Here is an 18184-nt window from a genome sequence, read left to right as displayed (position 1 = left end):
TATATGAATGGCATCAAGTAGTTGAGATTTATTTAATCTCCGATATCTTTTCTTTTATTTTATATTCTCAAGCACAATATTAGGTTATATGAATGGCATCAAGTAGTTGAGATTTTTTTTATTGATGTGTTATTTATTTTTTTTGAATTTCTATTGTTTGTAACAAGACCATTTGTGAGTGATCTTTTTGTCAAAATTATAAAGGGTGATTATTATTTAAAAAATATATATATATATATATATATATATATCCACGGCAAAAGATCACATGGGTCTTTCTTTCCTTGGTATCAGAGCTAGTTTTACTTGATTGCCATTATGAGTCTTTTCTTATTTTTGCTTGAGAATAGAAATATATGGCTGCTCGTACCTTCATCTCTGAGATCCTTAAAACCGAAAGGTTTGATGGGGCCAACTTTGCTTCATAGAAAAGAAAAATTAAATTTGTGCTCTATGAAGAAAACTTGCATGAGGTACTCTTTGAGGACCAACCTTGTCATCCAACTGACGACCCATCTCAAATAATCAAATATGAGTACGCCAATTAGAAGAGGAGGAACTTGATACGCAAGTACATTCTTTTATGTGCCATAACTAACTCGTATGCTTCTGAGTACGAGTCAATCTATACTGTAAGTGAGCTTTTTGATAAACTTGAAAGAAAGTATGTTGAACCCTCTCTCATGAAGTAAACTACAGCTATAAGAAGGTACAATGATTTAAAAATGGTAGAAGGTACTAAGTTTGCAGATCATGTGTACGTGTTTCGTGCGCTAGTAAGAGATTTGGAAGATACAGGCATGAAGCCCAATGAATCTATGCAAGTGATTCATCTAATGAATTCTCTTCTTAATTCATGGGAGACTTTCTTATCTTCCATCTCTGCTAGAAGGAAGGCACCAAAATTGGAGGAACTCATCACGACCATCAAATCTGAAGAAGAAATGAGGAGTTCAAGGCAAACCCCTAGGGATGCTGTGCATATGGTAAAATCTCAACCATCTTTTAAATTTAAGAAAGGAAGAGAATACATATTTTCGAGAAGAAAAGATATTTCAAAAGAAGGGATTTTGGAAATAAGAGAGCATATGTGGATGATATGCTATTTATTAATAGCTCAACTACCCTAGTAGTAGAGACGAAAAATTTTATTGCACAACACTTCGATATGAAGGATCTTGGAGAAGCTTCATCTGTGTTGAGCATCAAGATAATAAGAAAGAGGAGAGAGAAGACTATCCAACTTTCCCAGGGAACCTACTGTAAGAGGATTTTGGAAAAGTTTGATATGAGTATGTGTAAGCCCATGTCTACCTCAATTGATAAAAAGACGAAGCTTAGTAATAAGATATATCCTACCGAAGACATGTAAATAAGAGCCATGGAGAGAGTGTCATATAGGAGCGTAGTTGGGTCCCTTATGTATGCTATGACGAGAACAAGGCTTGACTTGTCATTCATCATGAGTCTGGTGAGCTGTTTCCAAAGTAATCGAAGAGAGGAGCGTTAGAAAGCTGTGACAAGAATTCTCAGATATTTAAAGGGGACCATGAACTATACGCTCACATACAAGGGGGGAACTGAAATAATAATAGAGGGATATTCAGATGCAAGCTATCTCGCGGATCCAGATGATGCGAAGTCTGCATTTGAGTATGTGTTAATGCTTGGAGCGGGTGCGTTTTCTTGAAAGTCAAATAAACAAGATATTGTGGCCTTGTCCACCATGGAATCCGAGTATGTGGCATGCAGTTTAGTAGCCAAGGAGACCGTGAATTAAGAAGTTTTTTAATCAACTTAATTTTCATCATGGATGTTGTGAGGCAGTACGAATTTTCTACGATAATACTGTGGCTATTTGTGTCTCTAAGGAGCCTCGGTTTCACAAAAACTTCAAGCATATTATGCTTTATTTTTATCACATGAGAAATGAGGTGAGATTGAAAGAGATTGAGATCAGCTACATATCTACAAATTTGATGATTGCAGACCTTCTGACTAAGGGGGTTGTCCTTAATGTTTTTGTAAGACATGAGAGAGAGATGGGGATGAGAGAAAGTGAGGAAGAGAGAATATAAGGCCTTCAAAAACCAAGTGAGAGATTTTGGGTTTATGTGCCCTTTAAAGGCCTTATGAGTGTGTATTGAAATACTTTTATTATAGTGAAACATAAATTCAGTGGGAGTGTAATCCCTCGAGGACCATACTAAACGAATAATGTTTGCTTATACCGGACTGTGCTTATCGATCTAGGCTAGTCGGTTAGAAAACCCAAGGTACTTGGGCATAAAGAATTAATCGAAGAGGGTTTTGAGTTAGCCCTTGATGAGGTCGGAGCTTCTGCCTAGATGAGAGACTGTGTGACCCTTGTGTGTGATGGTAGGCCTACTGAGACAGGGGCCAAAACCTCCTCCATGTTCCATCACACTGCATGATATTGATAGATCGTTTGAGAAAGCTAGATAGCCACCTTTGAGTAAAGCGTATGCATGTGCGAGAGATACCCCTATGCACCATAGAGCTGTGGTCGCATCAGGTCGTGGTGACTTTGACTCGTCTCCAAAGGAGGACATATAATCCACATATTGGGATTGCAACCCCTTGATTCATTGACGTGACTTTGGTGATTTGCTAATGAGCCCCTGCTTGGACTGTGGGTCATGAGAAACACTGAGTCGGTTCGATAAAGCTAGTGTGGTCTGTAGTCCACAGTTGAAAGTGGAGTACCCCATTATTACAAATTGAATTCTTAAAACCATATGGATTATTTTCCCATCATATTAATTTAATTGTGTTCATTTTATTATTGAAATGTTTTTAGTTTTATTATTTAAATTTTTATGAATCTCTCAATATTTTATTTATGTTTTTTGGACTTATAAAAATAGAGTTACTGATTTTACAAGATTGTAAACATTTATATATTAAATTGTTTAATTTTAAAATTGTTTATAAATTTCTATGGGAGGCCCAAAGTGCACATGGGCCCACCATGTGGCATGTGGGTGGGGGCCCACATGTGCCACAAAGGCGTGGCACGCCCCACCCCTTGGATTCTCTTGTTGCTTTGTGTTCAAGTTTGTTAACTAGTAACTCTAGTTTGTGGCATGTGGTCAAATCTTGGAAGGGAAATATTGATCTTATTTTATTTGGTAGTATTTATTTGTTTGATAATTATTGACATATCCTTGTGGAATGTGTGACATAGATCATGCAAATTTATGGAATGCATGATATTCATTTTATTTAAATATATTGATGAGAAAATGGTTTAAGGAAACGAGGATAATGGCCCAAGCACCTTTCATAATGTTGATAACCCATTTATAGAATGGTTGGCTCAGATCTCTCACCCCACAAGTCACCTTGATCAACGGTCTAGATTCAATCTCATGAAAGAGGCAAATTATGAGAAAACCCTAAAAAACTCTAAACTTAAATATCTATAATAAATGGGGGTGCTCTCCCCCAATCTCCATACACAACCTCTTTCTCTCACCTCTCTCTCTCTTAGAGGGGTACACATCACTCTCTCTTCTCTCTAGACCTAAGTTAATTTTAAGGGTTGGAAAAATTAGAGGGGGGCCTAAGTTAATTTTGGGGGTTAAGGTTTAATAGATATTTTAAGGGGTGATTATCTAGTTTGATCGAAATCAGCTATCCCGTTTTGAGATTGAAGCCAGACTAACGATCCCAAGCCATTGGATGTGGTGACTCGGTGTGGGGTATAAAAAGCCCGGTTTAGGTAATCCCCGACATCTTTTTTTTTATTTGTTTGTTCTTTTATTTTATATTCTCAAGCACAATATTAGGTTGTATGAATGACATCAAGTAGTTGAGATTTATTTTATTGATGTGTTATTTATTTTTTGGAATTTCTATTGTTTGTAATAAGACCATCTATTAGTGATCTTGTTGTCAAAATTATAAAAGGTGATTATTATTAAAAAAAAAGTTGTATTTACCTGGCAAAAGATCACATGGTCTTTATTTCACTATGTTCCTTTGGTTTTATCTATTTTTGGGAACATTTTTGTGGTGGATCTGTTTTTAATCTCAATAAATTTGTTGTGGATGTATATTACATAATATATTCAACGTATTGGGTACTTTGTGGTGAAGGATTTGCCAATGAATATGATGGCCTCTCCTCTCTATCTCTGTTGGATCTGCATCTCTTTCTATTCATCCCTCTTTGTCTCTATGTGCTTGACTTACGGTAATAAGAATGCCGTAAAGGTATTAAGGTATTTTAGAGAGAGAGAGCATGTGGGAGAGCATGAGGGGAATAAGAATGCTGGAAAGAATGTATTATAGATGACTATAATTAAAATATCGTAATACTACTTTAAAGTATTACGGTATTTTAATTACCGTAATACTTTTTCAATTTATTATGGTATTTTAATTATCATAAAGCTTAATATGTATTATAGTAAAAAGACTACTGTGAAAGTTATTTTGGTCCGAAAAAAGCTGAAATTATTGAGAAAGGTTGTAGGTGAGGTTTTGAAAAATTGAACTTTTTTTTTTTTTTCTGATTATAATAAAATATAGGTATATTAATGATAATTTTCCGATAAATTAAGCCTAGGAGGTGACTTATTTCTACATGAACTCATAGAAACCGTATCCTTAAAAAAATTCTTCTATTGAGGTTAATCTATGGTTGAAAAGGCTAGGATCTCAAAATTTGGGGTCCTAAAATTAGCGATAGGTGGTGTTTTACCCGAAGTGGTGTATGAACATTATAATCCCGCGCTAGTAGAGGATCTTTTAGCTTTTATTTTTGCGGTCCATTTCCATCCGTGGAGCCCCTCGTCAGGCCGTCAACACTTACATTCGAAAACATTAAGAAACCCTTAGCTCTCTTTTCCCTAAATTGGCGCCTAAATCAATCGTTAGAGTTGCAGAGGAATTTACTTCCCAAAAACCCTAAAAGCTACTGCCTCCGCATGGAAGGCCAGCGGTTTCTAGAAACCCAAAAATCAACTGCTCTTCTTCGCTGAGACACTTCCAATGGAGTCTCTAACTTTTAAATCCGCAGCAAACTCACTGTATTTTCATTCACCCAAGCATTCGTCTATTAAAGCTTCTCGTCTGCAATTCTTCCGCTCAAGCTCTACTGCTCCTTATCATTCCTTTCTTCCAGAGAGGCATGCTTCACTCTCACCTTCTATTGGGTTGAAATTGCATGAAATATGTGTCAACCCCATTATGGCCGTCCAAGATGCTAGCTGTGAGTTTTTACTTTACTGGAATGTTTTTTGTTTTGAAGTTTGTATTTACTTTGGATTTCTGCTGTTCTATTTCTTGTGATTGCATTGACACATTGATTGTACTGGTTAATGCTTGCAGTTCCTTGGCAGGAAAAATACTGAAATGCGTGTTTCTAAATGGGAATGAGTGACAAATTTGGGTTTTCTGACGATACTGTTCATTTTTATTTCTGTCTCTCTTTTTTTTTTATTTTTTTTTATTTTTTTATTAATTTCATTCTGCAAATTTATGAGCTTGTTTGAAGCTAAACTGCAAGTCCGACATTTTTAATACCACCAAACATATATACAGGAGCAAATTACATTAAGTTTCTTATGGAAAACATGGGCATGTTGTTTACCTGTCAACGTGTGAGCTGGATCGCTTGTACATGTACATACTGACCAACTGTAAATTTTTTCATGTACTAGAAAATTTAGTTTTTGCATGGCATTGTTAAAACTGTAGTTTTGTTATGATAATTACAATTAAAGCAGTTATTGAGTTCTCAATACCTCTGAAGGAAAGTTTTGTACCTTGTGGTAGATCATTGGATTGGGTTAGTTTGTTTAATGTGTTCTCAATATCACTAACAGAAATTTTTCTATGTTGTACTAGATTTTTGATCGGTTTGTTCGTATAAACGTTTCAATCTATTGTATATACATGATTGAGGTGATTGTTCTATTTAGGAGTTTGTAGTTGTATTGTGGGTGGTGACGTAAAATAAGAAGATTAAGTCAAATAAGCCATCGAACCTCTTCATATACTTGTTCTCTCATTTTAGGAATAGACTATGGAGGTTTTGACTTGTATACCATTTGGATTGGCAGATATCGACCGATTTACCTCTAATTAATAGAACCGGCACTAAGTGAGTTTAATTTCATTACTATTTTCTTTTGCTTTATATCTTGCCTTTTGATTCTTGTTTATTCCTGCAGGTTTTGAACAAAATGTGCCTGAATTAATTTGCCACAGAAAGATATACTCACAGAATTTTGTTAATGTGGTGAATACAGTTGTTGTTTTGCTCTAATTTATAAGGCATATGACATATTGGCTTAATGAATGTATTTAACATGATTAACCATGCAGGTTGATTAATATTCCCTCGACATTTGCCACAAAATTTTGTTTATGTGTTAAACACATTTATGTTTTTGTTGTATATTTAGGGTACATAACATATTGTCCTAACGAATGTATTGAACATGATTAACCATGGAATTGCTGTTTCCCAAATTATTGTTGATGGCATGTTTTGCTTCTTTCCTTCTCTCTCTCCACATACAAGTTTATGCTCACATTTTGTGAGTGTGTGGTTTTGGATGCATATTTTGTGATTAGACTCAATTTGGACCATTGGATATAATTAATTTCCTTGTATTTTATAGTGGCAAGCGAACCCGTTGCTATAGTTATTGATGGAAAGTCAATTGCAAAGCAAATTAGAAATGAAATTGCAGTTGAAGTATCTAGGGTGAAAGATGCACTTGGCATAGTTCCAGGGTTGGCTGTCATTTTAGTTGGTTCAAGACCGGATTCTCAAACTTATGTTCGAAATAAGAAGAAAGCTTGTGAAGCTGTGGGCATTACATCTCAAGAGGTTCATTTACCTGAAGATTCTTCAGAAGAAGAAGTTCTCACTGCTGTATCACGTTTCAATGTTGATCCTACAGTTCATGGCATTCTTATTCAACTTCCCCTTCCAAAGGTATGTTTCCACATTAGGTTATCTAGTTACGAGTTCATCACTACAAATTCCCTTTTGTGACCTTTGCTTTTAAACTCAGCTTGGGCTCAGATCTTGGTCCTTGGCCTGGCTGAGGAACTCACGTGAGTTCTAGTCGCTCGCCTGAGTCCGTGCGAGCGGACCAAATAGCCAAAAAATCTGAAAAAGGAAAAAGTCCTAAAATTGGTAATGAAATGAAAACAGAACAACAGAAAAAGTATAATAAATGACGAGATTTTTTTTCTTCAAAAGGTAAAAAAATAAAAAAATTGTTAACGATCATTTTCTCACAAAAATGAGAAAAATAAAAAACCATTAAAAATCACAAAATCATAAAAACGTATACAGAGAATAAATAAGTACAAAAAACCATTAAAAATCACAAAATCATAAAAACTTATACAGAGAATAAATATAAGTCAAGTACAACTGATTTAGTCAATGTTTATATCAATGATAAACGCATTTTACTGATTTATATATCACTTATACATACCCCTGAGTTGGGGAGTTTTGGGCTCGAGACCCCTCCCTGCTGAGCGCTGTAACTGGGGTGAGTCCAAGTTGGACTCCCTGAGTTTTAAAAACTGCTGGTAACCATTTGCATAACATGATCTAGACCATTGTTTTTGATCTATGATACAAGCATCATTTAAGTTTTTATGTCTTACATATGAATGGCAGCTTGGTATATTTGAAATGCGTAATTACCAATAATATGGAAAACTTCCACGGCTACAAGTTAAGCATCAATATTCTCATTTGATGTATTATTTTAGCTAGAATGTGAAGAAAAAAAAAAGTTTATTTGTCCTCAGAATACAAACTTATAGAAATGAAGATTGCTATTTTCATTTCACTTTATGTAGTAATCTAGACCTGTCGAGCTTTTTAGTATGGTCTTATGTGCAGCAATTACTTTGAATCAATTTGATAAATAATTATTTAAATATACATACATGTGTATATGTGTATGTAATACACGATACTGTTTTTTTGGACATTACATAATGTTTTGTTCTTTTAGGTGGATTAACTTGTCATGTAAAAGTCTTTCACATATTGTGTGTCCTAGAATTGTTCAATAGGACATGTTGGAACAACCTTATCTCAGAGAAATTGTGTAAAACTAGTGATCAAAATTTTCTGCTCATGAAGGAACCATACTCAAATTTTATAGAGAACTTAAGATGTTAAGGAGAATATCAAAATATGCTAAAAGGAGGTATTACATGAATTTATTCTGAAAGAAATCAGGTACCTTGATGGGGCTGGAGAGCGAGGGTAAGTTATTAGGAGCTTACCAAACAAGAGAAAATTTGTTGGAGCCCAACGTTGAGAGCATTGTGAGTAAAAGAAGAGGACTGCATCCATGGATTTCCATGCTTTGTTAGCTGTTACAGAAGAAACCATACTATCTATACTATCAATGCCATCTTTATGAGTTAGTAAGATACCAAGATAAGGATCACATAACAAGGAGGAGTTTTTCTTGAGAAGTGAAACAAGAGGTTTCCAGCTTCCGTACTCCCTAACCTTGAAATACTTGACCAATGCACCTTGTTTTGTTCTAATATGCTTACACAACTGCCACATCAGATATCAAACAGAACCGAATGGTACTACCATCTCCTAGGTGCCCCTATAAATACAATGCCCCTCAATATCCTTGAAATATTTCACAATCCACTTCCAGCCCCCTAAACTCCACCATCAATGCTCCTACTGTATTCGCCTCCAATCACTATAGACCGCTGTCTACTCAGTAACTCAGTTCCCCTCCAAAGTGTTAATACTACTTATTACCACGTGCCCGAAAGGATCCTGTTTTGCCAATTCAAGTCTCTTAACAACCGAGCGTCTCCTCACGTTGTGCTTGGAAACCTCACATTCAAATTAATGAAACTGCCACTATTTATGATTACTTTGCTTAGGACTTCCTTTGAGTCATCTATTTGTCTCTAGCTTTTTATTGTCACCCCTATTGGAATATGAGACAAAGACCAGAAGTAGACCGAGATACTACAAAGTGTTGCCTTTAATATTATGAGCCATACCTTAGGACATACAACGGAATCCTGCTTATGAAGGACAATAATTCTTTTTACATTTTTAACCTTATTAAAACCTTAAATAGACTATTCTCAAAAAAAAAAAAAAAAAACCTTAAATAGACCTTCCTGCACCAAGCAAGCACATGGGCATTCGAATTGAGAAAAAGCTCATGATAAGGAGATATGTCCATGGGTAAATGGAGGTATGATAGAGGGCAGGTAGTGGCAGCTACCCCTTTGATCATAAGTCTTGGTTGGTGCAGGTATAGGCTGTACGTCACTACATATAGAGTATAGTACTACCTTGATGGATGACAAAGGGCGATTTGGTCCAAAAGTCTTCCCTTCATTTTGAAAAACATAGGAAGTCTAATATATGTGGTTGGCTACGCCTCCACCTTCCACCATCTTGATGCTTGAATGTCATGTCCATTTATGTAAATGCATTTCTTTTGACAAAAGTGTCTATTGTGCTCCTATCACATTATCTGAATTAGTTTTGCTACTAATTATTCCCTTATTCAATATTTTTCGACCTCTTGGGGATTGTAACATTAAGGACCTGTTTGACAATTGGAAGCATGCTATTATCTAGAACATGGAAGTTCCCTCTCCCTATGAAGTTGGATGATCTAACTTCTTTTACTGGAAAATGCTATGTTTACTAATCTGCCTGACATTTAGAGGGTGCTTGGAAACCTGTGTTTGGTACCAGCTGGAATTTATCAATCTAGATTCCCAGTAATTAACCAATTTAATCCATACATTGAAGAATATGTAATTTTTTTGTTTTGCTCCCCTGTGGGGGGATGGGTGTTGGCGCGGATATTAGTTTATTGCATGAGAGTGTATTAGGTCATCCACAATAGATCAAGAAAGAAGAAAGGTGTAGACCTCCCAAAATGTAATAAAATACAATAAGTAGTCCAACCATTTATAGCAATTTCATTATCACTTTGTACTATTAATTTTATTTCCTATTTAGTTCTATCCAAAAACCCCCTTCTATCAAAATTTTTACGAGATGTAATCTCTTCAACTTAGCGATCAACCAAAAAGTTGAAAAAGGAAGAAGTTCTTTACATGTGGATGAAAACAGTAGCATGATAGCATCCTACTATAGAATAGACTGTCCAAATTTTGGATAATAAATAAGTATAAAGAAACTCAAAATCTAATCGTTGGAAAATACTCATAATGTGATTGTAAAGGGGATCTCAAAATTTTAGATCAAGTAAATATTCCTAATCAGGTCTTTTACTTGAGGGAGTAGGTTTATAGTGCATTACATGCACAGAACATTATAATTGAGTGGGTAAATGAAGGGAAAGATGGCTAATTAAGGATTGTCAACCAGCTGATTTTGCTGAAAAATAAGTTATTCCTAACAAACATTTTAGGTGGAATTTATTTGTGAATGAATGGGGAGGGAGAGGGAGGGAGGGTGGGCGCAAACAATTCAATGTAATGGTATTACATCCTCTCATGAATTAACCATTTCTTAAAATTCATCTAGACTTCAAATGCTGCATAACTTTGGGTGGTACTTCGAACAAATCATCAAATTTTGGAGGAACCGATTAGAAAAAAAATTTAGAAGAATTCTTGCTCCAAATCTGGTTGTTATGCTTGATTCAAAATTTTGTTATCAAATCATGGCCAAGTCTCTAACCAGCTACTGGTTTTGCTAGAATTCAGCAGAGTTCAATGTAGTGCTTAGATTGAATTTGGTTCCAATAAAATTGAGCATTCTGACCCCTGATTTTTTTTTTTTTTTGCCCCATGGGTCTCAACAATCAAAGGGCCCATTTTGTTCAAGTGTAACTGAATTTGGAAACTAACAAGAATGTGAATCCTCTGTTTCTGACATCAAAGGCCCATTATGGGGTTCCAGCTCCATATCTGAACCTGAAGTTTGTGGGTTTGATCCCAGCTTAAACACTCTCTCTCTCTCTCTCTCTCTCTCTCTCTCTCTTTCTCTCTCTGTCTCTTCACCAAAGCAAACATCTCCTACACCCAAAGAAAGCTGTCACCTAGACGCCATTTTTGAGGGCCTCATCACATGTCCACATATGTTGACACTTGGACACTGTGTTAACACTTTTAGACATTGAAGCACATACAAACACTTTTCACGAAACCAAATTTCTCCCACACTAGAAGAAGTCTTCAGACTTCAAGGGAAGGCCCTGCAATTTTAAATTCCTAGCTGAAAACAGCAATGACTCTTTTCATCTGCTTAAAATCATATTGCAACCGGTGCTTCAAAACACATGCTCAGGTGCCAACTTGGTAGTTCCAAGACTGACTCGCTCAGTCAAACAATGAACATGAAAAAACTCAACAAGTTCTACCAAATTTTGTGTCAAAATTTTCTAGAGTGTGCCAGCCATGAAAATTGAAGCCAGCTCATCAACTAAGCATGACAAACTTCTGTCAAACCAGACAGAACACTCTGTTAGTCAAATCAAAAAAAAAAAGTAATACATAAAAAGAAAAACTCAGGCACTTCCCAACTTCAACTCCTACTGGATTATTCGAGTTGACATATTTTGTTCTTGCAACGAAATGTGTGTCATTCACAGATCTCATAGTCAATATATATAGAAGAAGAAGAAGAAGAAGAAGAAGAAGAAGAAGAAGAAGAAGAAGAAGAAGAACAAGAAGAAAAGACAATTGTTTTTCTGGACAATTCGCCATGATATGATATCTTATGCTCAGTCTCAAGTTCTCAAAACCTGCAACAAATAATATAGTTCTGAAAATCCTATACAAAATTACACTGTTTAAATGGCACTCAGACACAATTAAAACAAAAAAAAGTTTGCTACAAGGAAAATCAGGTTGACTGAGAAGCCACTTTCCTGAGTCCTGTTTAAATTCCCAGATTGACATCTCCATAAATCAATTCAAAAGCATTCCATGCTTGTGATCGTATGTTTAATCTTCCCAAATAAACAACTATCTTCTCGCCTGAAAATTATCATTCAATTATCTTTCAACAAATGTCACCCAAGCAATAGAATTTGACTCCCATACCTAAGCGCTGCATCAAATACAGGCAAAGTAGCATAAACTAGTGAAACTCTGATGATTTAGGCATAAATTTAATCCATCACTAGTCTCAAAGATTTTACAGAGTAAACCATTAATTTAAAACTCGGCAAGTTCGACTCAGACTTGTTTGAGTTACTTGGACTTGACAGCATGCCGATTCCAGAACCAAGACCATGGGAACCAGCCAAGTCATGATGGTTCCCAAGATTGTATTGTTAGTGTATTAGGATGTGACGATGTCTCTGACAGACTCGACTGAGTTGAGTTGCTTGACTCGGGCTGCAAGCCTGGCCAGTCCCCAACTGAGTCCTTGCTTTAATACCCGGTATTAAACTGATTAATTCTTAAGTTAGCGACACTATGCATTGAAATCTCAGTGAGTCCTGCATAATAATCATTTGACCTCATATGCTTACTAAGGATCTCACTCTGTCAGGCAATCTCCTTCGATGACCACCATAGCTTCCCCTTGCTGCTGATGACATTCTCCCCATGCATGCTCTCTCTAACATAATTTCCATTACGATCTTAGCATCATCCAGTCTCTTCCCCTTGTCAAAATCCCTTTCATAAGTGTTACATGTCATACTCCTACTCTTAGAGCAAAGCCGTTTTCCCTCTCTGAGACTTAATGTCACTTAATAGTTTCTTGGAATTGATCTGTATTCTTAGTAATCCATCAGATGCATTGGATAAACTCAATAAGTGTCAAAAATCTAGTAATCAATTGGTGCTAATTTCACAAAACTCAGTTTCCTTCACCAAAATTTCAGCTGGTTGCTGATAAGGAACACACCCCTCTTCAATACAATTGCACAAAGCTTACCGGCATCAAAGACCTGATCCAATCGATTAAATTCTTTAACCAAGATGTTGTATGAGCTTTACTAGGACTTGTTTGTGTAATGTAAGTTTCATCACACTCATTTGCATCATCTACCCTCCCCATGGTACAAAACACCTTAATCACAGGGTTATAAGTCATCCTCTTTGGAGGATGCCCACTTTCGATAATTGCTCTTAGAATTGACAAGGCTTTCTCCATCAATCTCTCCTCTTGTAGAGAGAGAATGAATCATTAGACAATGAGGAGATGGTACATACCCCAATTCCCCAGTTCTCCTAAAAACTCTCTACATCTATCGCAGGGATTTCTTTCCACAAAGAAGGCCTACAAAGACCTTGAGCAAGCTTATCGAAGGTTCTTTCACATGGTTCGAACTCAATTCTTGACGTTTGATCGTAAATTTGCAGACCCATTTTGATTTCATTCCATTTCAACAAACCATGAAGTAAATTTGGATGGCTAATGAAATCAGGATCAACTTTCCTATCAATCATCTCTTGTAAAAGGTTAAACCTCTCGAAAGCCCTTCCTTCTTTACTGCAACCATTGAGCAGAGTATTATAAGCAATTGGGGTTGGCTTGATACCTGAATTAAAGACCATCCGTGGCACCTGTATATTTATAAAATTTCTGGTTTTTCACATGAATTTTGATTAATTTCATTGAGCAATTCAACAGCTTCCTCAACTCTACCAACTGAGAAGAGTCCAACAGTCAATTTATTGGAAATGTATGTTTTGGTTTCAAACATCTCTCTCATGGTTTGAGAGAGGTTCATGGCCTTTTGAATTTTGGCGGCATTGAGAAAGCAAAGGATCATTGTAGAGTGAGTCTTGGAATCAGGAGAGACGCCTGAATAAGAGAGCTTGAAGAAAATATTTTCAGCTAATTGGAGGTAGTTGGATTCAAGGAGAGAGAAGAGGATGGCATGGTAAGAGGAGAGAGAGGTCTTGGAGAGAACCCTGTGTTAGGGTTTTGAGATTGGGGTGAGCGAACGAAAATAAAAACATGAAGCGCTGCTCTTCCTGGGGTGGGGTGGAGGACCACACTTCATGTTTTTGCATGAGATGGTCTCCTCATGCCTCAAACATCGGCTCTAACAAAATTGGGACCTTGGCCAGTAAGTTGGAACTTCAGTTGTCTGACAACTGAAGTTCCACATGACAAACACGGCCTAAGGGATTTATCTAAATTTAATACATATGATCTGATGATATTAAGATGAAATTATGCTCATGCTTGCACGCACATGCATGCTTAAATGCATTGAATATTATACTATTATAAATTTGTCAAGAATTGCCATTTCACTTGAAATATTCAGACGTATCGGCTTCTACCATTTTCCATGGGAAAATTGGCGATTTATTAAAGCATAGAGACTTGCCGGTGCCCCACTTTTAGTCCCCATATGGATCAATGTGGGCATAATCAACCCTTAGTAGTTGCAAATGCACCTGCATCTGATGTGACTTAACAACAGTAATCTAATTCTCATTTTGTGATTGTAGATTTGTGGTATTCTGCTTTCCATGTCTTCTCTTTTCTTATGAATTCTCAGTTTCTTTCCTGGTATATACCGTTCTTTGACACTTTCGACCCCATGGCTTTTGAATAGATGTGTCCATTTGATGGCATACTATTTGTTCCTTCGTGATATCGCATACAGCTAGCCAGGAAATATCTTTCTATCTGAAAATAAGACAGTATGTCATTATTGGCCTCTTTGTGATTGTTTATGGTGTATTTTCAATTTGAAATTCCTATTCATTTTATTTGTGAATATCTTGTGCAGCTTTAGATTGGGCTTCTTTTAATTATGAGTATTGCTACTTCTATGGTTTGGTAACAGCATATGAATGAAGAGAAAATTGTGAATGCCGTTAGCATTGAAAAAGATGTAGATGGCTTTAATGAGTTGAACATAGGACGGCTTGCTATGCAAGGCAGGGCACCATTATTTGTTCCATGCACCCCCAAAGGTTGCATAGAGTTGCTAACTCGGTCTGGCATTAAGATTGAGGGTAAACGAGCAGTAGTTGTTGGCCGAAGCAATATTGTTGGAACCCCTGTTGCCCTTCTGTTACAGGTAGAAAACAAAAACTTTTTCACTGTAGATTCAGATTCAAAAAACAAGAAAAAACAAGATGTTTTTCGCTATAGATTGCCCCCAACACAAAAAAAAAAAGACCACTTAAAAAAAAATAAGACATCTTTCTGTAAAGAAATCTTCTAGTTAATTTTTGACTTCCTTGAAGTTCTTTAACTCATTAATGTTTGTTAATTTATGCTAATGGGATTGAATGTAGTCAACATATATAAGATCTTCCCTTGCCTTATCTGTTGATCTTTTTTCTTAATTGGTAACTGAATTTCATTCATCCACTGAGACACTCAGAACATCTAAAAAATATGGGAATGATAAAGCCATCAACAAACCCAAGATTTTATTGTTTGGTGATTGAGTTGGTTCTGGTGACCCCCACTTGTATCTTCATAAATCATGACAAAGAATTTGTAAGTTCTTATTTTCTTCTTTCTAGTAGTGGGACTTACATCATCTGATACTACCTTTGCAGAGGCATAATGCAACTGTGAGCATTGTGCACTCCAGGACCAATAATCCTGCAGAAATCACAAGGGAGGCAGATATTGTCATCGCAGCTGTTGGAGTTGCAAACTTAGTGAGGGGCAACTGGATAAAGCCTGGTGCTGTAGTGATTGATGTTGGGATTAATGCAGTGGATGTGCGCATTTTAGCTATATTTGCAGACCTTGGATTTTCTGTTTGATATACACATACGGAAAGAGATGCCAGGCTTTATTCCCAAAGTGATAAATGCTGCCACTTTTTTCTCTTAAAATCTTGCCAGGTTTTCCAAAAATTTGTTCTCCCTAAGACCAATATTTTTTCTGATTTTTTCTTAGAATTCGCATCATTTAGATAACATTTATGCTTAAAAATAACCATGCCCTTTTGATTAAAATAAAATGTTCACATATATGAAAAATGTAGGTTATTAGAAGTTTCAGCAAAATAAAAGTATGAAACTTAAATATCAAAAAATTCTAGAGAATGTTATATGAAAGTCATTAAGAGTTAAAAGCTTGAGGTTTTCCTGATGCTGGTGACGCTTATCCCACTCATGGAAGAAAGAAAAGAAAAAAAAACACACACACATTTATGTTCTTTTTCTCACATGTTAGTATTTCATTCTATTTTCTTTTTTTGTTTTCACATGTTAAATATATTATTGTGTTTTCTTTTATTGTTATCAATTTCTTACTTCGATCAGCTGTTTCATGCTATAAAGAATATGGAAAAAAACCCCAAATTTGAAAATCTCTTGGGAGACAACATTGTAGAGAGATCTTCTTGATTCCATTATTTTTTACTTTTTAAGTGTTAATTTGTATGGTTTGAGTGGTATTTATCACATTGTCTGTTCTTCATATGAAGACATGAATTGAATAGCTTGGTTTGTTTTTGTGTCGAACTTCAAATCCATCACCCCTTTCATGCAATGTCTTTTCACTAAACCAAAGCCAAGGGACTCAGATTGCCCATTTCTCCATTCATGAGTCATGACTAAATGCTTGCTTTCATTCTACAGGATCCAACCAGTCAACGAGGATATCGGCTGGTGGGTGATGTATGTTATGAAGAGGCATGCAAGATTGCTTCAGCTATAACTCCAGTTCCTGGAGGAGTGGGCCCGATGACCATTGCTATGCTTCTATCAAATACCCTTGCCTCTGCCAAAAGATTGCACAACTTCCAATAGTGTGATGGGTGTGCACCTAAAGTTTTCTGCACTCGAGTGGTATTGTGACGTCGGTTTTCCTATTTAATGTTTGTTATACATCGATCCTGTTTCAAGTGTTCAGAATTCAGTTGAGAAATATATGAAAATGGTGATCTGAAAATTTTGTTGCAAATTAATTTGAGATGAAAGAAAAGTAATAGAGGTTACACATGCACACATAAGCATGCTCTTATTGTAAGATGCACGAATTGAAAAGCAGTTTGGGAAGTACATTACATGAATTTGCACAAACGCAAATGCAGCTAGTTGGGGCACCTCTGTGGATGAGATGGAAGAAGTTAATGAATACGTGAGAAGACTATTGCAACCTTGCCATTTATATGGGGTTTTCTCTGTTGCATGAGGGAAATAAATACGTTTTAGAACATTGACTTTTATGGTAAGCAGGCAAAGAGCAGGTGCCCCTGGTTTACATACACCCAATACTTCTTCTTCTTCTTCCTTTTTTGGTGGGTTTTGCGGGTGGGGGATGGTTAGTTAAGTGGTAGTTTCGAACTTGGGATGTAGTGTTGTTGCAATTGTCAATGCCTTAACCAACGGAGTTCACACTAGGAACATCTCAACTGTCGATGCACTAGAATTGTCCCAAATGTGGACCAGACCTGTACAAATTCTTGTCACTTTAATCACGTGCAACAAAACTAGAATAAACCCGTAAGCACCCAGCGGCCCGAAACCAGCCAAATAAGGGCCCAGTCCACTCTATTTTGGCCCAAAGTAAACCTTGGAAGCCTTCTTGCTCTAAAGGATAACTGGAATGCCTCTTTATCCCTGGGACTTTAACATCATCCGTCCCCCACTAACCCATCACCGCGGCCCGAAAAAAAATAAAATAAAATTCAACTACTTGAAATGAGACCTTTTTCAAAAGATTTTTATGCTCATGCTAAGCCCTGAAACTTTGGAATGCAACCTCTTCAACCTAGTTGCCAACCTTAAAAAGAAAGAAAGAAAAAAATAAATATATTCTATATGGGCTTTAGAACTTATGGAGGTCAAAGGTCAAAAGATTAAATCCCTAATAAAAAGATTTCTATAAAGCCTTCGAAACTATAAATTACATGCCCCAGAGATCTTGTTGGTGGACCCAGTTCCTTAGAATGAATCTATCTCATCCTTCAAATTCCTTATAACTAGCTCAAACTTTTTGTTTCATTTTGACAACTCAAATAGAAGAAAGGCACTTGTTGTAAGCTTGGTTGTAGACTCAAAACAACTTACGTGTAGATGAGAAAAAGAAATATGGATATATAAATCGGACCAGGTGAACCAGCCTTCTAGAAATCACGTTCGGATAGGAGAATTGCCAATCCAGATCGGTGATTGATTGGCGATCAGATCAATTCTCTAGCATTAGAATTGTTCCTAATTTTTTTTTTTTAAAAAGTTAACAAAAAATATAATG

At 36.3% G+C, this 18184-nt stretch overlaps 1 protein-coding gene across 15 annotated transcripts; it reads left to right on the top strand.

Moving 5' to 3' along the window:
• The first annotated feature begins 4773 nt into the window (after positions 1–4773).
• Positions 4774–16891, top strand: LOC18444546 (bifunctional protein FolD 4, chloroplastic). 15 transcript variants are annotated; one of them, XR_002282714.2, is made up of 5 exons: positions 4779–5239; positions 6657–6976; positions 14805–15041; positions 15532–15825; positions 16567–16891. XR_002282714.2 is itself a non-coding variant. In XM_088861506.1 (5 exons), the coding sequence occupies exons 1-5, from the start codon at positions 5020–5022 to the stop codon at positions 16602–16604; spliced, it is 945 nt and encodes a 314-aa protein (XP_088717632.1). In that variant the 5' UTR covers positions 4779–5019; the 3' UTR covers positions 16605–16891. The 15 variants fall into 15 exon arrangements, 8 of the variants coding, with proteins under 8 accessions (XP_088717636.1, XP_088717651.1, XP_088717632.1 ...); XR_016051839.1 differs by having other exon boundaries at positions 14748–15041; positions 15532–15661; XR_016051831.1 differs by having other exon boundaries at positions 14748–15041; positions 15532–15699.
• The last annotated feature ends 1293 nt before the right edge of the window (positions 16892–18184 follow it).

Source organism: Amborella trichopoda, chromosome 1 (genome assembly GCF_054954075.1).
Source record: "Amborella trichopoda isolate Santa Cruz 75 chromosome 1, AtrichopodaSantaCruz75HAP2 v2.0, whole genome shotgun sequence".
NCBI lineage: Eukaryota > Viridiplantae > Streptophyta > Magnoliopsida > Amborellales > Amborellaceae > Amborella > Amborella trichopoda.
This window is presented reverse-complemented; position numbering and strand designations above follow the sequence as displayed.